At 53.7% G+C, this 18416-nt stretch overlaps 7 protein-coding genes across 7 annotated transcripts in view; 4 read left to right on the top strand and 3 right to left on the bottom strand.

Moving 5' to 3' along the window:
• Positions 1 to 478: 478 nt before the first annotated feature.
• On the top strand, positions 479 to 2533 carry NEUTE1DRAFT_107615 (uncharacterized protein; the record flags this gene model as incomplete). The annotated part of the gene is made up of 1 exon (XM_009849899.1): positions 479 to 2533. One exon carries the CDS (start codon positions 479 to 481, stop codon positions 2531 to 2533), a length of 2055 nt encoding a protein of 684 aa, XP_009848201.1.
• A 2046-nt stretch (positions 2534 to 4579) lies between these two features.
• NEUTE1DRAFT_120120 (uncharacterized protein) lies at positions 4580 to 7203 on the bottom strand (the record flags this gene model as incomplete). The annotated part of the gene is made up of 2 exons (XM_009849898.1): positions 4580 to 7090; positions 7178 to 7203. 2 exons carry the CDS (start codon positions 7201 to 7203, stop codon positions 4684 to 4686), a joined length of 2433 nt encoding a protein of 810 aa, XP_009848200.1.
• A 551-nt stretch (positions 7204 to 7754) lies between these two features.
• Positions 7755 to 8693, top strand: NEUTE1DRAFT_120119 (uncharacterized protein; the record flags this gene model as incomplete). Its single annotated transcript, XM_009849897.1, has 1 exon — positions 7755 to 8693. One exon carries the CDS (start codon positions 7809 to 7811, stop codon positions 8508 to 8510), a length of 702 nt encoding a protein of 233 aa, XP_009848199.1.
• On the bottom strand, positions 8659 to 10587 carry NEUTE1DRAFT_120118 (uncharacterized protein; the record flags this gene model as incomplete). Its single annotated transcript, XM_009849896.1, has 5 exons — positions 8659 to 9207; positions 9266 to 9527; positions 9911 to 10199; positions 10254 to 10290; positions 10527 to 10587. 5 exons carry the CDS (start codon positions 10585 to 10587, stop codon positions 8738 to 8740), a joined length of 1119 nt encoding a protein of 372 aa, XP_009848198.1.
• Positions 10588 to 11234: 647 nt separating this feature from the next.
• Positions 11235 to 14534, top strand: NEUTE1DRAFT_144342 (uncharacterized protein; the record flags this gene model as incomplete). The annotated part of the gene is made up of 5 exons (XM_009849895.1): positions 11235 to 11612; positions 11683 to 12527; positions 12589 to 13007; positions 13066 to 13424; positions 13485 to 14534. The coding sequence occupies 5 exons, from the start codon at positions 11562 to 11564 to the stop codon at positions 14181 to 14183; spliced, it is 2373 nt and encodes a 790-aa protein (XP_009848197.1).
• A 129-nt stretch (positions 14535 to 14663) lies between these two features.
• Positions 14664 to 16643, bottom strand: NEUTE1DRAFT_115963 (uncharacterized protein; the record flags this gene model as incomplete). Its single annotated transcript, XM_009849894.1, has 2 exons — positions 14664 to 16234; positions 16462 to 16643. 2 exons carry the CDS (start codon positions 16567 to 16569, stop codon positions 15233 to 15235), a joined length of 1110 nt encoding a protein of 369 aa, XP_009848196.1.
• A 1090-nt stretch (positions 16644 to 17733) lies between these two features.
• The window catches only part of NEUTE1DRAFT_76740 (uncharacterized protein), a gene marked incomplete at both ends in the record, with an annotated part of 2796 nt that continues 2113 nt past the window's right edge, over positions 17734 to 18416 (top strand). Inside the window, one exon of the mRNA XM_009849893.1 lies at positions 17734 to 18395. Coding sequence (XP_009848195.1) covers positions 17734 to 18395 — 662 coding nt within the window. The remainder of the gene's footprint in view (positions 18396 to 18416) is intronic.

The raw sequence follows: 18416 nt of genomic DNA, 5'->3' as shown, positions 1-18416 counted from the left end.
GTCTTTTCAGACTTCCAGAATTTGTATAAAAGCACTTCCGGTCCTGGCCATTAGAGTTCGTTTGTCCTCCTCTTTTTTTCTCCATCATCAGACCAGACTTCCACATCCTGATCTCCTCTTCGTACACATCGCCTCTTCATTCTAAACTTGCCCGTAGTAAGTACACAATCGCTCGATATCCCTGAGACACAAGCTAACAGTCTCTAGACACCAGTCACAACTTCCATCGGGCTCGACTGATCAGAAGGCTTGGTGACTTGGGTGCTCCAGTCTTCGGAGTTCCCAAATTCACCAAGTTTTCTTCATGTCTCGCCCTAGCCTTTGTTGATTACGGCGCAGACTTTGCTTTCCCATCCCCGCTTCTCCTATCGAGGGATGGGTCAGCAGCAAGGGTCAAACGCGGCCTAAAGGGTTCGGGGCTTCCCTATCTGGGCTATAGGAGCTTTAGCTCCTTGAGCGTCTTCAGTGATGAGCAGTCATGAATCATACATATGCTGAGGAGACATCAAGCGTGGGTCTGAAACTCAACACAGACAAAGCCTTTCTTCCCGACATCGAGCCCAATTCTGGCCATGAGGAGCAAGAAGTCGGGAGTGCACCTCAACACCAACGGCGCCGCCACTCCACCATCTTCGGCTGGTTACCTAGAGTAAACATTGGCTTCTTTTCCCGGAATCCGAGGCATCGTATCTCTCATCTAATCCCTCCAATACGTCCTCTTTTGCTTCGCTCAGCATGCTTCCTTCTCCCAAGCTTTCTCCAGTCTCGCATACGAAGACGACGCCCCTTTTGTTCCGCATCACCAGAGAACCAAAAGAAAAGGGATAAGGAGAGACATGATGAGGAACCTCGGACTCTAAGCCCAACAGCGTATCTGGACGGCATGCGCGGCATCGCTGCGTTTTCCGTCTTCCTCTGCCACTACTTCTACACATGCTTCGTCATCGCCGAAGGCTGGGGCTCGGGAGGGAGCAACTACAATTTCCTCAAACTACCCATTATCCGGCTCTTTTACTCCGGGCCACCAATGGTGTGTATCTTCTTCGTCATCTCCGGCTACGCTATATCTTTGAAACCACTCAAACTTATCCACTCGGCTTCTTGCTCATCCGGTTCTTCTACCACAGCTCATGCTGATGAGCGCAACTATTCCAAACTCTTCGAAACCCTCTCCTCGCTTGTCTTCCGGCGCGGTCTCCGGCTCTTTCTCCCACCCGCCATCTCGACCTTCCTCATCGTTCTCCTCCTCCGGCTTGGAGCCTATGAATGGAACCGCGAGTTCGCTTCAGACGAGAATTTTCTGAGAAACGTCCAGGAGATCCACTACGAGCGATTCCAGTCCGCCACGGAGCAGTTTGTTGATTGGACATATGCCATGCTCAACTTTGTGCACCTGTGGGATTGGGATGCGTTTGCGGGGTCAACGGGGATTGATGTCCATTTATGGACGATCCCTGTGGAATTTCGGGCTTCCATGGTGTTGTTTTTGACAATACTGGGGACGGCGAGGTTGAATAGGGGGGTCAGGAGGGGAGTCGTGTTAGGTTGGTGTGGGTTTGCCTTTCTATGGGAAAGGTGGGAGATGTGTTTGTTTTGGATGGGGATGGTGTTAGCGGAGAGTGATCTGATCAGGGAGGTAGAGGCAAGACAGGAGAAAGAAGGAAGAGTTCAGGGCGGTTTCGCGGAGAGGAACGGAGGAGAAGGAGTGTTGCCGGTTGTTGAGCCGGTGTTAGCGAGGAAGGGAGATGTCATGCCGCAGCAGCGACGTCATCCCCAGCGACACCCGCAAGAGACAACGGCAAGAGGCCCTGATATATCCTCGGATATGACCATTGTTGGTTCCGGAGACGAGACTTCTCACGAGTCTCACCAACCACCGACTCCATCACCGCCGACAACAGCAGTAGCTGGCAGATCTCTCCCTGCCGGGATCACCCTCTTCCCGACACTCCTCCTGGTAATTTCCCTCTACCTCCTCTCCCAACCCGACATAAACTCCCACCTCACCCCAGGCTGGATTACCCTCACCTCCCTAATTCCTCACTGGTGGACAGAACACTACCGCTTTTATCAATCCATAGGGGCAGTCCTCTTCGTCTACTCCGTTTCCCGGTATCCATCCTCCTCTGATTCCCGCTCTGGTTCCTCATCCCACCCCCCATCCGTCGCCGGCTCATGTTCCCCCAACACTGGTCCGACCACCGCCGTCCCCATCTTCTCTTCAATCCTGAACCCCAAGACCCTTTTTGAATCCTCCATCGCACGACACCTCGGCAAAACTTCCTACGCCATCTACCTCGTTCACGGTCCCGTGCTTCACACCCTCGGATATACCATGATGAAGTTCACCTGGACTCGGGTAACAGGAACGGAGACGAATGAGCAGTACGTCACGGGGTTTGTCTTGGCCAGTCTAGCCGTGATACCGTTGGTGATCTGGGTGGCGGATGTGTTTTGGAGAGGGGTGGATGAGCCGGTGGTCAGGTTGGCTAGGAGGTTGGAGCAGCGGGTGGTTGTTGGGATAGGCGAGTGATGAAGACGGTTGGGGTAGTTTGGCTTTTTGGGGACCACCAAACTGGCTGCTCGAGCGAACGGCTTGGGGTAGCCAGTTGAAGTGGGATGATCCATCTAGTTGTGTCCCACCTTCCCTTCTCTTCATTCTCCCCTTTCCTTCCTACCCACTTTCCTCTTTTCTTCCTCCCTAATCATCTTCTACCTCGCCTTTTGTGACAAGGAACACCTTCAAGTCTTCAACCACGATGCATTGTCGAGTGCACCTCTGGACTTTCTTTTGTACTCTTCAATGGAACAACAGTCGCAAAGAAGAGCACCGAGTAAGTGTTCTTTTTTCCCACTGCATCAAAATGGGGCGAGCGCTAACTATCTATACTTGAGCATCGACCGGCGGGTACCTATGGAAAACATCGTTGGATTCTACGCCTGAGTAGATCCGCAAGACGTTCAACTTTACCAACGACTTCTACTCATGCATGAGGAGATCCGAAAGACGTTCAACATCACAAACAACTTCACCCCTGAGGAGTAGGAGCACGTAAAAAAAAAAACCTTCCTCTACGGCCAAGAAATCCCGTCGTCGTTCCTCAGGGGATACACTCGGAAACCCTTTCCGAATACTAATTCTTCTACCTTTTTTAAGTCTTCTATGGGACAAGTTCAGACGGTCTGTGAGACCTTGCCACACCCACTAATCTGTTTGAATTGGTCGTAGACGAGCAGTTCCAGTTCGTTTCAATGGATGCAAACTGTTGTTTCGGCTCAAACGGGATGCTTTTCCGCTCGTTGTTCCGATGAAGAAGCAATTCTCGGAAGAACAACAACGTTTGTCCTCCCGAACAACGAGAGGGTATTACCATTGGGGGGATCTGGCAGGCCCCCTGCGGCCGAATTCAGGCCGGCAGCAATATCGCATTCTCAAGCTGTCTGAAATGTTCGTTCTTTTCGTCTTGGCCGCCGTTGACCGAAAAAGAAGGCCATCCTCGCTTCGATGGCCAGCGGCTGATCGCCATCCTATATCGGTAGCAGGCGTGCGTACCTCTACCGTTACATGGATCACCTTTTTTTCCCCTTCTTTTCTTCTTCTTTTGGGCTTCAAGTCTTGGGCAGTTTTTCTTTCCCCAGACACAGACGGCGAAGGAGCTTTAGTCGGTACTGGGGATATCATCTTTTCTGTCCGCCTTGCTATTTGTTGGACCATATCATGTTTGACTTTAACGCTAACGCACCACAATCTTCCTCATGGCTGATTTGGTCGTAGACGGGCAGTGCTAGTCCTTCAATGGACGCGAGATAGGTGTTCGAGTCCATTGTTGCTCGGAAGGAGAGTAGTGCTTGGAGGACGGAATGTCACTTGGACAGTTGAAGTGGCTATTGGAGGATCCGGCGGGCCCCTGCGGCCGAATCATCTAGAGGGGTGATAGGTATCTTGTTGTCGAGCAGGTTGTCATTCCCTAGTGTAGGCTTCATCTGGTTCTTGTCTTTCTTTCTTTGATTTTTTCGAGTTGGGGAGATTATGTAAAGGTACCTCCCTCTCGGCTGATTTGGTCGTAGACGGGCAGTGCTAGTCCTTCAATGGACGACGAATATTGTTCGAGGTGGGATGGATGCTTCTTCGCTCGTTGTTCCGATGAAGAGCAATGCTCGGAGGACGGGATAACACCCGAACACAGCGAAGCGGCCATCGGAGGATCCGGCGGGCCCCTGCGGCCGAATCATCAAGGAGGCAATTATCATAGTCTCAAGCAGTTGAATCATGTACTTAGACTTAGGCATAAGTACTAGATTCACAAAACACTACAAGAATTTTTGCATCATTTAAAGTTACCGCCAGTTTGGTTGTCATGTGTACTTCGACGCTGCTTCATATGCACCGAACCCTACAGAGTACAGCTAACTCTACTTGAAAAGGATTCTGAGTTTCACGAGATTATTCGGTACGCGATCTTGTTTTTTGCGTCATCTGGAAGCCGAGTACCAGGAAATCCCAGGGAAGTTGGGCAAGTATTGAGGAATGCGGGGCAAATGGTGGTGTTCACATGCTGTTGTTGATCGATGTCATGTATTTCCAAGATATATTGTACAACTCCAACCTCCGACTCCCATAACTTACATGCCTGCCGACACCTAGAGGTAGGTACATATACATGCCTGAAACCGGACTATGCATCACAAGCTGCTTGAAGCACTCGCGACATTTCTCGTCCTGTACGCCTCCAACCCTTCAATTTCCCCCGTCGTCTCCTCCCACTCCTCCTCCGCCGCCTTGACCACTTCCCTCTCTTCTCCTCTTTCACCAAGCGACTCCTCAACCACCACGCTCTCGCTAATATCCCTCAGCTGCTCCTCCATAATCCTATACTCGTCCTGCGCCGCAATCCAATCAGGCATCTTGGACATGTCCTCAGAGTTCTCGTTCTGGGCAGCCGCCTCAGCCAACTTGGCCACGAACGCCGCCTTTCTCTTCTGTTTCTTATCCTCCAACCGCTGCATCATCTGCAGCGCACCCTCCCGATTGAGCAAGTAGCTGAATGCCCTCAACGTGAAACGATCAGGCTTATATTCCGCAGCCTCCATACGCTGCAGCGCCGACGCCGTCTTGCCGACGGCCTGCAGCCGGGCGTGACCGGCAATCAGCGTGTTCCAGGTCACGCGATTAGCTTCGACGCCGTGGTCGCGCATCATCTTGAAAATGCGGTCGCCCTGCTCGCGGTGCTCGCGCCGGTGCATGAAGCCGTGCAGCAGGACGGACCAGGTGTAGATGCTCGGGGCCGGGTGGCGGGGCTCTAGATCGGGCTTCTGCGGGTCGGCGTCGAAGAGCGCGCGGGAGGCGGCGGCGTCCTTGAGCATGTCGCTGACGATGTCGAGGGCGGCAAGGGCCATGTTGGTGCCTTGCCATTCGAGGATGGCCTTGATGATGGTGTCGTGGATAATGGTGCCCTTGGTGGCGACGAAGGCGAGAATGGTCGGGTCACCCTGCTTGAGCCGGTTGCGAAAGTTGGAGTAGAACTCGATCAGGCTGGAGGGCTGGGAGAAGTTGCGGATGAAGGAGGTCACCATGATGTTGAGCGTGTCGTTGCCTGGCTTAATACGTGCTTCGGCCTCGAGTTCGGGTATAAGGGCCAGGGTGTTCCTGAGCGATCGCATACTCTGCCAGCCGGACCACGAAGGGGCCATTCCATCGAGTTCTCGCTGGTGTGTTTCTGCGGTGTAGCTTTGTAGGTCGATATTCAACAGGGCTTGCAAAGGACCAAGGTCGAATAGCTTGGAGTACGTCCTAAACATGTACTCAAAGCTTGGAATGGGGACTGGTGGCTTCATCTTCCGCTTTCGGAGCTCCCAAACCGTTGTGGTATGAATAAAGGTGAGGACACCGTTGATGATGACGCGATCTTGTGACGCTTCACTTGGTAAGAGTTCGAGTATGCGGCGGAAGCTCCGGTGGTCATTTGCTAGCGTAGCTCCGTGCAGCAACTGGGAATAGAAATGGAGATCTGGCTGGACTCCCTGACTGGTCATAAGGTCGTAGACCTGCCACGCAGTTTCCAGTTCGTTGTTATCGCAAAGGTTCCTGATAATAGTTGTGTAGTGGATGATGTTGGGCTGAAGTCCGAATTCCAAAAGCTCTTGGTTTAGTTGCGAGCGAAGCGTTGGGAGGTTCTCGCCGTCCTCTTTATCTCCCGGTGAAATCTTTGGAAAGGTCAGGATGGCGGTAGCCAGAGCGGCGCAATGCAGCCCGTTGACATGCAGCTGACCATCCTGAATGATCTCACGCAACAGATCAGCAGCCGCCGGCTTGTATTTTGGCTCCTTTGCCAAGTACCATACAAAATGTTGCTTCGTGTTGACATGTAATGGCTGTCGGTATTCTTTGATGGCCACAAGTAGCTCGTAGACCTGGTCCACTGTCGCATGCCTAAGTATATGGTAGATGGTATTTTGTCGTAGGCAGATGTAGCGCTTCCGAGTGTTGTGGTAGCAGTGAAGCAAGGCCCCAGCAACGGCCCTCCCGTATTCCGACTGTACAGGCCCTTTTAGCCTCTGCAGATAGTCGGCCATGTATAGGAAACTGTCGACGATGGCGTAGAAATTTGATTTGTCTCGTTCAAAGATGGCCCGGAAGATGTCCGGGGCTTGGTCGGGGAACCAGTGGAGAGCGTCGACCATAACCGGCCGCCAGAGCTTTACTCGACTCTCTTTAGGTATGAGCTGCCAAGCTTGCCGCATGTGGTCGACATCCCTCTGGCAAAGTAGATCTTGTATTATGTGAAGCTCGGGGCGCCCCTCTGACTGCAGGGCCTCGTCTCGGTGTTTGTCTCTCTGTTTCTTATCCAAGGCTCTCTTCGCCCATATTTGGGTGAACCTTCTCTTCCAACGGTAGAGGTCTACCAGGCTGCTGTAATAGCCACTCTTTCTGACGTTCTTCTGGAGGACCCTTCGGTCCTGTTTCCACTGATATAGCCATCCTTTCAATGGTACGTAATAGTCTGAGCATGTGCGCTCATTTCCCTCTGACTCGGTGGCTGGCCTCGGCTGGCTCGACGACTGCTGGGCGGATGGCGAGGACGTGAGAGAGCTAACAGGACGCACCAGCGGCCGGGGACGGAGGGAAAGCCGGAGCTGAAGCGGATCGCCTTGTTGTCGGAGGTTGGAGAGACATGACCGGCATATGAACGGAGCCTGTTGCATGGTTCTCCGGAGGCCGACGGGCCGGCACCAAGATAGAGCCGTAGGCGGAAACGATTTCTATGACGGAGTGTATTTTGGCATCGTCTGTCATGTGTGTGTTGGGGAGTCCAATTCCGACTCGACGACCATGGAAAGTCGGGTTGCGATGTCGCCGTAGTATCAAAAACGACCAAAATTTTGACAAGACAGGAATCCGGGCCGGTGATAAGATGCGCGGCACAGTGACTGGAGGGGCGATCTACATACCTCTACCTAGCAGTATGCGCTCGGCTTTTTACTGGCCTGTAGCTCACGTCAGGGATGGATCTCGGGACGGCAGGCGCTAAGCTTTAGCGAGCCCGGTCCGTGCTTAACACAAGCGTCACCGGGAACCGAACCACCCCACGCGGGACCTTGGGAGCGCGTTCCACTGCACTGCCCTGCCTCCATGTCACTGAATGAGATCCACAGTTTCAGAACCTCACTCCTCCACCATCTATCGACGGCATCCCAAACAGTGCATCGCAGTACCGAATTCGCAAGACGCAATTGATCCAAGATTGGTTAGAGTTAAAGGATTCAGCTACAACATCTCAAACAACACAAGCAAGACACCCTAACCAATAATGTCATCCCACGCGACACTCGCAGCCGCCGCTGACGACCGCAAGGCCCGTCTAGCCAAGCTCAAGTCTCTGAAGCGCAAAGAACCCGAGCCCACATCCTTCGACGATGGCGAAGAGTCCCACGATTCCCCAGCCCAACACACCAACCACAACGACGACGGCGACAACCAGCAAGAATCCACAGTCGACTCCAAAGACGGCACCCCAACAGCCGACGTAGCCCGCCTCCACCTCTCCGGGCGCAATTTTGACTTCGAAACGCGCGGGCCCAAGCTAGGCTTCGAAGCGCCTCCCACGCTGACGCTTGAGAAACCGACACTAGAAGAGCAAGCGGCCGATATCGAGGAGGAAGCGCAGCGGCAGGCTGCTTTGGACGCGCAAGCCGCCGAAGAAAACAAGGGCATCGACCTGTTCAAGTTGCAGCCCAAGAAGCCCAACTGGGACCTGAAGCGGGAGCTGAACCAGAAGATGGAGGTGTTGAACGTGCGGACGGACAACGCGATAGCGCGCATGGTGAGGGAGCGGCTGGCAGCCAAGAAGCAAGCGGCTGTGCAGGATAAGACGAAAGACGGAAAGGAGGAGGAGGAGGCCGGTATGCTGGAGGGGACGGCGCTGGTGGAGGGGATGAAGTTGAGGGAGAGGGAGGAGGCCGAGGAGGAGAGGAGAGAGAGGGAGTTGGAGGAGGCCGAGTTGGAGGCTTGAAGAGTTGGGACTTGACGGCAGCTGAATTCACGCGGTCAAGGTGGACGGGAGAGTGGAACCGAGAGGGGCGACAAGGTCGAAAAGAACGAGGACGAGGACGAAATATGCTCCCAAATCTCGGGAGGATTACTGTTATGATTTTGTTTTTACAGAGAAAGTATGCTATTCTCTACTTTGATACCCACCCCGCAAATCCTATCTACCCTTATTCATAGCCTGTGTCAACGCTAATCTCTTGCTGAAAGGGCTGAGACTCCGCTCGCGCGGCGGTGGCGCGGGAGACGGTTCGCGCTTTGGAGGTCGTTGCGGCGACGGACTCCTGTATCTCGGCTGTCCACGGCCATCTTCCCTGTCCCGGTAGTATCCTCCTGCCCTGTGATTTTCTCCTCTGCCGTCTCGCCGGACCGGTGAGCGAACTGGTGACCTGGATCTGGACTCGGAAACAGAATAGTCGCGCCTGGATGGCCTTGCCCTCCCGGAGTCACGTCCGCGCTCACGGCGGGGCGACGGCGAACGACGACGAGGAGGTAGCGACCCTTTCCGCGATGAGTGCTTGACCGGGCTCTCTGACCTCCGGCTAGAATACCGACCCCGGGAGTCGACTGAGCGTTGGCGGGCCGAAGGCGCCTTGGGCGATGGCTCAAAGAAGTCTTGCGCATGTGCTCTCCGTGGAGGTGACTTGGAATGGCGAGAAGGCCTTGGGGATGGAGACCGTGTAGAGATGGTCGACACCGAATCAACAGAAGCCGATCTACTCCTGCTTCGCCTTGGGCTCACGTCTCTAGATGGTGACTCGTCGTCCCTTTCGAGCTCCTTCTTCTTGGCCCGCTCAGCCTCCCTCTGGGCTAGGATCTCGTCGGCCACACCTTTCTTGTCCTGAGGCGGCACGGCACTAGTAAGCTTGGGTAGCAGCTTGGGGTTAAAGAGCTGCTGGGTGCGCGACGGCCTCGGGATGTAGGGCCGTTCCGCGGCTGAGGCTTTACACTCATACGAATAGTGACGTTCTAGGAATGTCAGCTGCGTGTTATACATGTATTGTTGAAGTAGAGAGAACACTTATCTCTCTTTAGGCATTTCTGGCATTGGACGGTTGACGGAGTTGATTTGGACGGTATATTGCGCCCTCGATACATGGTGGTAACCGGAAGGGCTGTTGGAATGTGGCTGGCCCCTGGAAATTGGAGCTTTATGCAAAATCAAGGTGAACTGTCCTCGTTGACCTGCTGTTCCTTAATTTACAACGCCAACCAGGTCGGGGTGCCGTTCGACTCGAGAGGTCGTTGCTTGTTAAATGATTTCGGTCAAACTTGTGAAGTGATCGATCAAAGATGTGAAGCTTCTTCTTGATGGTTTTGATACTTGAGGATGGCGTTGGTTGGTAGTGCCTGGGTAAGTTGAACTTGGTGATGAGTTCCAGTTCTGGTGAATGAATGAGATTCGGAGGTTGATTGGTGGGTTGTGTAACAAGGTGTCAGCGGTGAAATTGACAGTTGAGAAAGGTCCAAGCACAAGTGCGATTGTTGTTGTCGACAGGTGGAGGCACGTGACGTTGCCAAGATGAAGCATTTCGGTCGTGGCACAGTGCACCAGGGTGGGTGTTGCAGGTGACGATGGGAGCACTCATCCGGCACTTGTTTCTGCTTTTCAGAAAAGGGCCGCTCCGTGTCCTCCAATTCCTTCAGCGCAGAGCTAGATAATCATTAGGATCACTGTAGTTTCAATGAGACAAATCTCTCTCCGTGCGAGACAACCCATCGGATCTTCGGGTTGTCATCATGTTCTGGAAGCATGGATGAATTTATGAAAGTTGCATTACGGGGCGTCCATCTCGGCCAGCTTGGTATTGTAAACTGAAAATCACGAATTTTTATGGCTACGACTTTGTCCGGTTTTGCAGCCAAGATACTGAACCCCTCTCAACCAGTTCCCTCTCATTCCCCTCCTTTTGTCATACTCCCAATCAACCATATTTGAGCCACTGTGCTTTGTGTGGATGAATACCTAGCGGTAGAGCACCTGCTTGTATCCTCATCAGCGCCGTCGAATAAACTCCAGATGAAGTTTGTAGGCCATACATAGGTAGAGTATCCAAGGTATCTTACCGTATAGTACACTAGACTAGAGGTAGGTAAAATCAAGGGCCCTGTCAAAATCAGGAAGCGCACTACGTAGAGGTACACAGCACGTTTGCTCCCGCGCAATGGAAGGGATGGGATTTTGACACCGTTCAGTTACTACAAATCAGGCCAACAGACAGGCCCACGGTGGCCCACGGCAGGCGGTCCCCTACCCGTACCTGCAACATGGTGGCAGTCCCACTGCAGTTAGACCGACCCACGGCCACCTGAGGACTGAGGAGCCCGGCTCCCGCCCGGCGATGGATTCCTTTCGGGTGCAACCACCACTTTTAATCGACTTCCACCACTTTCAGTTATCTCGTCACAAACCAAGAAACCCACACAAACGGGAAGCAACACCACGCCCCTCCTGCTCCCCATCAACCACCAAAGGTCTATCCGCCCAACCGTGGCGGCACCCTTTCCAGACACTTTACTGTTTTCTGGGAGTTAGGGCGCCGTCGGCTTTCCACTTTGTGGTCCGCCATTTTGGATCTCGGCCTTTTTCATCGTACCTGCACCGAACCGGAACCCCAAACCGACAGGCCCCAGCAAAAGACCAAAAAAAAGAGGCACGACACAAGCAACAAGGCAGAGGAAGTCCAGGACTCGACTTTGGCACTGGCTGCAACACTTGCGCATTCACATCCTACCTACACTAGACCGGATCCCCGAATACAATGATCACCAGCACTCGTCTTTCGCTTTGCGCCGCTTTGATCCGTTTCGTTTCTTGATTCAGCTGGATTCCGTCCCATCAAAAAGCTACATCATCGAATTCCTCTGTCGGATCCGACCTGCCGAGCGCGTTCTCTCTTCGACCGCCCTGATCTTCACCGGACAAACATACACGCATAGAGGCACTCTCGGCTACTTGCGCGACTCTTTGTAACATCCGCATTGCTCTTCCAGCATCCCTTACACCGCAAAAGCCATGGCGACGTTCCAATCCACGGGCAACGACGTCAAACTATCTTTCGCAAAGGTACGTGGGCTTTCTTCACCTCGAACCCAGTGTTGCGCCCAGAAGACTGTGTCTGACTTGTGCTCTCCAGGTTGCAGCTGCTTCGGCATCCAAAGACTCAGCTACCATGGCAACTGCTACGAAAGCAAACGCACCGGTGACCGCCCGCGATAAGGTTGCGGTCCCGATCATGGTAGCCGCCGCCTCTGTCTCGATCCAGAGTGATGTACACGCACCCCAGCCTGCGCAAAGGACTGCCGATGAGGTGAAAGCTTCGCAGGACAACATCGTTGACGGACTCGGAAATTTGAAGCTCGAGACCAAGACATCAGATGTCTCTTTCGAAGTTCCATTGACCAGCTCTATATCGATGCCTAACAAGGTTGTGATCAGCCAGACACCCTCGGACGACAATTCAAGGGCTGACTCTAGCTCCGAGCTCGGCACCAAGCCACCAAGCTTGGATGGCAAGAGCATCACTTCTGGGACTACCTTTAACGCATTGGACGAGAAGGAGTCGTTGCGTCCAGACGATAGTGCCAGCATGAAGGCTGCCACTGAGGACGATGATGCCTTTTCCATCCGTGGATCCTACTTCAACGGCTCACGAATGGGCTCCGAGGTTGCGGCTCGTATCCACCGCATCCAGATCGGAGATATGCCCCCACGGGCCATCACTACACATGCCATGGCTGGTAGTCATGGTCAACTGGGTCTTGCTACGCCTCAAAGTGGCATATCTGACAAACAGCCAGCGACGGAGACGGAACTGCCCCTAACAAGCGGTCCAGGTGCCCCTGATGCCTTGACGGCGAATGGAGGATTCCTAAGCCAGCACCCGGATGAAAAGCTCTTAGAGGCCATGCGATCAGAGAAAGATCGGTTCAGTCTCTTGAAGATGGAACAGCAAGTCATTGAGTTTGTGGAAAATTCAAAGTATGTAGACTATCACTTACATCTGTCAAGTCTTTGAGTCGCTAACGCAGTGTCTTTGTAGGGAGCCGTTTATGGATTTCCCACCAAACAATACGTTTTGGAGAATGTTGACACATAAGCTTGCGGACTACTATCATATGACCCATTCATACGAGGCGGTCTCGGGCGCAGTTCGCATTTACAGAACTCCGTTCTGTAGAATTCCTCCACCACTATCCACCATTGCGCCGTCGACCTCTAACACGAGCTCTCCGGCTCCTGCTGTGATACCAAGGAAGATTATGCGGCGTGGTGAGGACGGGGAATTTGCTCCTTCTAGCGCAAATCCTTCAAAGCCCACGTCGGAAGCTGGCAGTGACCCTAAAGATAAGCCTGCGGCTAGCAAGGAAAGAATGACTAGGGAAGAGCGGGAAGAGGCGTATAACCGGGCGAGGCAGCGAATCTTTGGAAACATGAAGGAGTCTGATTCTTCGGGTCAAGGTATGTCTCGTGTGGAATTCCTCTACCTATAAGGAATTATAGGACTAACGCAGTGTAGACGGTGAAACCTCCAATGGTGTTTCTCGGGCGAGCTCGGTATCTGCCAAGGACAAACCAAACGGCAAGAAGAAGGCCAATAAGCAACGTCGCGATGATTCGGAAAGTTTCGACTCACGGTCTCAATACGTTGTCTATTATGGAGGCCCTCAGCAGTCAACATGGGGACCGGCACCTCAGGCGTACCCCATCAACAATGTTCCATATAACGTCCAATATCAAGCACCATACCCAGCTGCGGTCCCGACGTATGTGCCTCAACAAGCATATGTCCCCCAGCAAGCGTACCCGCAAAACCAAGCGTATCCGCAGATGGTTCCAAACAACGGATATGCTCCTCAATATGGCGCAGTGGCAAACGTAAGTCATCTTCAAAAAGTCGGCGTTAAGATATGATCATCTTTTCTAACTCACCATCAGTATCCCGCCCCCTCTGTCCCCCAGCCGGCTTTACCAGTGCAACAGCAACATCGTTACCAACCTCCACCCAACCCTCAAGTTGCTCCGCCATACACTCCCCCCATGCCCAGTGTATCGCAGCTAGCATGGGGGCCGCCACAGCAAGGCTTCAACCAGCCCGGGCCCGGCTATTCGTCTCGATCGAGTCCCTCCCCAGGAGGAATACCATATGCCTACGGACAACTTCCAGCGAATGCCAACCCCAACGATCCGAAAACTCAACACCCAATTCCCGGCAGCTACAACCGGCAGACGCTCAACCCCAAGACGCAATCATTTTTGCCCGGCAACGCCATGCTCCCGATGCAACCGCCATCGGGTCCGTATGCAAGCTCGAACCATAGCAGCCCTCAGTTCTTGCCGGCTCACATGAACTATGGTGGTTACCAGCAACCCATGCCGCCACCACCACAGGCGGGCTATGGCCCCGGCCCGATGGGATATGCCATGTCGAGGCAAGGGTCGAACAATTCAATGGGCCCGTATCATCACGCACCACCCCAACATCATGCTATGCCCCCCAACGCATCTCCTCACATCAACCACAGCAAGGTTGCAGGCGGTCCACCACCGCCGACCGGACCAGCGGGACCGCAAGGCTACAGCCATCTCCCAACATATGGAAACCCTGCCTCATTGCCACAGAAACCTCCTATGTAGGATCGGCGGGAGACAATGTGGTCAAGTGCAAGGTGGCAGCGTTGAACCCATGGGGCATGATGGCCTCAGTCATGGCCCAAAGAAGAAGAGAATATAACAACGGCAAAAAGAAGGAGGAGCGAGTGAGCACTGTATATGCATATAGCTGTTACTAACGGTTGTTGGCATGGAATCCTCTCCTAATGTTACTGTGCATAAGACATCATGAAGGAGAAAAGAGACGGAGGTTTAGGTCTGGAATCTATGGAAAAATTGGGGCACTCAGGAACGGCAGGCAGGCAGGCAGCATAGCGCAAAGGAGACAGGCAAGCAGACAAAGACTTGATCAAATCCACTCACAGTCGGTTCTCATTCAGTCAACCCAAACGCCGTTTTCTACGAAAAGTGAAAAGGTGCAAGGTCGGAATCAATGGAAACTGTCATTCGCATTCATGTTTCCGAAATCATATGGCACGGGCGGTTCGGGACGATCCAAGCGTTGTATAGATTGTTGTTTTTCAAACAGAAAATTCCCAAATCAATTCATCATGCTGCTGACCTGACTGAGTAAGAAGGCTCTAGTAGTAGTATTCCTATGAACGCCATATTGCTTGAGACCCAACCAAAGCCGTCCCATACCTCTCTTTCCCTCCCTCCTTTTTTTACCCTCTCTCACCTTTCCCGCTTTCCTTTTCTCTCGCTCCCCTCTCCAAAATCGATAACCGACAACCGAGACCGCGCGCGCACTTCATAACGCTGTAGCGAAACAGCAGGGTATAGACGGCAGACAGACGAGACAACTCCAGTCCGCACAGGTCGAGAAGTAAATAGAATGGGGGAGCCCGCTTTCTCGTGTAAAAAACGGCTGATGACTGAATCAAACGCGCGCAAAAGGGACTCATTGTAAGAGAAATCGGATCCTTTTTGTGTGTGTGTGAACCTTTTTCTTTTCCCCTGCCTGATTGTGTGTAGTGGCCTTTCATTAAAAGAAGATACTGGAAGAACGAGTTTCATTCTCTCTTTCCTTTCTCTTCTTCTCTTTCCCTTTTCTTTCCACCAATTCGTCCTCTTTACTCGGCAGCTTCCCTGGGTTCCCTGGGCTCCCTCTGCTCGCGGCCACCGCGGCCACCAGCACCACCGCTGCGACCGCCACGCTTGCCGCCCTGGCCCCTTTGGCCACGCTGGCCGTCGGTCTTCTTGTCGCCCTCGGCGCCCTCACCATCCTTCTTCTCACCGCCCTCCTTGCCCTCGTCGAGCTTGGCAGTGGCCAGGCGCTGGGACAACTCGATCTGGGTGCGGATCGTGTTGGCGAGGTACGAGACCATAAGGACGTCCTGGATGTGGTTGTTGAAGTCGTTCTCGATGGCCAGGTTGGACACCTTGGGAGCCAGGGAAAGGGCGTTCATGAGGTACTGGCCGAGCGCGTGGTTGCCGTCGCGCTCCTCGTCGAGCACCTCGCCGACGAAGCCGGAAACGCGCTCAAGCAGGTCGGAGACGGTTTCGAGGGCCTGGGCGAGGTTCTCAATGTCGGAGACGACGGGGGCGGAGCGCGACTCGGCGTCGGCAGCGGCGGCGACAGAGCCCAGGGCGCCGCGCTCGGCGTCGGTGAAGAGGAGCTTGTGGGGTACCTCGATGAAGAGGCACGACTCGGCGGCGCGCTCGGGGCTGACAGCCACGGGAGCGGAGATGTACGTCTTGGTGTCGATGGTCGCGCCGGCCTCGGTGCCGATGGTCAGGTGGACGGCCGGGTGGGGGAAGGTGCCGGTCTCGGGGGAGGCGAAGAAGTTCTGGATCAGGGCGCTGAAGCTGTTGAGCTCGTGCGAGGTGGTGTACCAACCCAGCAGGGTCTCGCGGGGGTTGGCCTTGAGCGTCAGGGCCAGCATGTTCTTCTGGTACTCGACGTCCACCTCAACCTGGTCCTCGTTCTCGGTGTGGGGGATGGCGAAGGTGGAGCGCACTTCGACCTCGCTGCCGTCCTCGCTGCGGACACCCACGAGGGCACCAATCACCCGTGTCGACTGGGTGTCGCGGTCGTCACGTCTGACGGCATGGTCGATGATGGAGAAGACAGCCTAGTTGGTGAGGAAAGCGAGGGGCTACATGTCAGCTAGGTGTTGTATGGTCTTGGGCAATGGAAGTGGTGGTAGTGGTGGTGGTGACGGCGGGGTAGTAGAGAGGATATAGGTAGGTAGGTAAGCTTGACATGCGCAAAGGGGGACATCAAGGTAGGGGACTAGGTAGATAGGAGTGGAGGGGCAGATATAGGACTGTAGTAAGGAAATTGGTGCGGTTGACGTACCTGAGGCTGGATGTTGACGGTAAGCGGGGCATTGCTGACACCGAAGCCAAGCACGTTGGGCGCAAGGGGGCGCGAGAGATGGACGAAAGACTCCTGATCGACAGCCATTTTGACGACGGGCTGGGCTGTAGTTGAGTGAGAGATGGTGGAGGGGTGTGGTGGTGGTTGATAGAGGAAGCAGGAGTTCGAGGAGGAGGGGAGGAGCCGTCGAGGTTGAGATTATGGGGCTCTTTGAAAATGTAGACAGCAGACGCTGTTTTCGGGTTCGGGGTGAGAGAGAGGCTAGCGGTTGGCCGGGGGGTGGGGTGGGCTTGCACTGGTGAGTGGGCACGGGCTGGGCACTGGCAGAAAGAGAAGTCACTTTGGTACACGACCTGTACACTTTTTTTTTCACTGAGGATGCCCGGGTGTCAATGGCACTCCAGTGTGAGGGTCTCGGTGGCAGCCCGGCCGTTGAGTCGGGTCCGTCACTGTCTGTTCGCAGGCAGTCACTAACTTCCATTCATTCGCCCTAGAGGTACTCCATTCAGCTTTCGCAAAATATGGGGACCAGTAGGCGGGACCTCTGCTCGAATTTTTGGTTTTGCAGCGCAATGCGGGACCTTTGGGTTGTTGTGCGCGCTAAGATAAGATAAGCCGGTCTCCACACTTCCATGTTCAGCTTGGCGGACTTGAGATTGTTCTTCGCAAGGGTCAAGGGGGAGGGGTGGCGTTACAAGGCTGCTCTTTGCCAAGCCCTTCCTTCAAGATTCCATTGGACTTTTGGACTTTTTCTGCTTGGCTCGTTGACAAGGCTGAATACAATTTCCGTATCGTTTTTTTCACCTTTGTTGAATTTGATTTCACACATCAATTACCAATTCTCATATCACCAACCTCACATCTCATAATTTGAGAAAATTCTTACCGCATTCAAATGGCAATTCGAGGTCGCGGCGGTGATCGTGGAGGAGGAGGAAGAGGAGGAGGAGGTCGTGGAAGAGGTGGTGCAGGAGGTTTCAGAGGCAGAGGAGGATCCAGGGGAGGGGGCTCCAGAGGAGGCGCCAGAGGAGCTTCGAGAGGACGCGGCAGGGGAAGTTCGAGGGGTGGTGCCAGAGGAGGTTTCGGCCCTCGCTCATCCAAGTTCAACGACGCCCGACTTGCCGATAAGGACGAAGAGTAAGAAAATGTCAACACTCAAGGGAAAGAAGAACTGGAAAGCATACTGACTGAAACAGGGAAGATGAGGAGGAGGACATTTCTGAAGAGGAATCCAATGTTTCTGAGGATGAGATGGAGGAATCAGAAGAAGAGGATGAGGAGGAGGATGCCCAGTCTGGTCAGCCATACATGAGTCTTCTGAAGAGCTTCCAGAGTGCAACCAAGACGAAAAAGAGGAAGTTGGATCGCCCTGAGGAGGAAGGTCCGAATAAAGCTACCAAGACGGAAGACGACGACAATAGTGACGACGAAGACGGCGAGAAGGTGACGGAGGACGTGGATGCAGTTGACGAGCCAGAGGAAGATCCCCAGGATGCACCATTAGAGGACTTGTTCGACGAAGATGACGACCTCGACGACTCGGACCCCTTCGAAACTCACTTTGCTGCTCCAGACGAGGCGACATTTCAGGCCAGGATAAAGGCTATTCAGGCGAACAAGTGGAGGACCGACAGGATAGCAAAAAACTCCAACAGGATATACTACAACACCCCAGAGACAGGCGACTCGGCTGAGCAGAAACTTCCCCATTCCATTTCTGGAATTGGCGATCTTAAGCTCAAGCAACGACTAGCCGAATCGATGGCTAAGCACACCGAGTTCGACGAAGCTGAGAAGGCAGTAGCACCTCTTCTCTTCAACTATCAAGACATGCTTTACTGCAACCGGTCAGTGGCATCGTCTGAGAGCGTAAGGCGGATGGCGTGTCTTCATGCGCTCAACCATGTTTTCAAGTAAGTCTGATGGGAACAACG

This window comes from Neurospora tetrasperma (genome assembly GCF_000213175.1).
Source record: "Neurospora tetrasperma FGSC 2508 unplaced genomic scaffold NEUTE1scaffold_1, whole genome shotgun sequence".
Lineage (NCBI taxonomy): Eukaryota > Fungi > Ascomycota > Sordariomycetes > Sordariales > Sordariaceae > Neurospora > Neurospora tetrasperma.
This window is presented reverse-complemented; position numbering and strand designations above follow the sequence as displayed.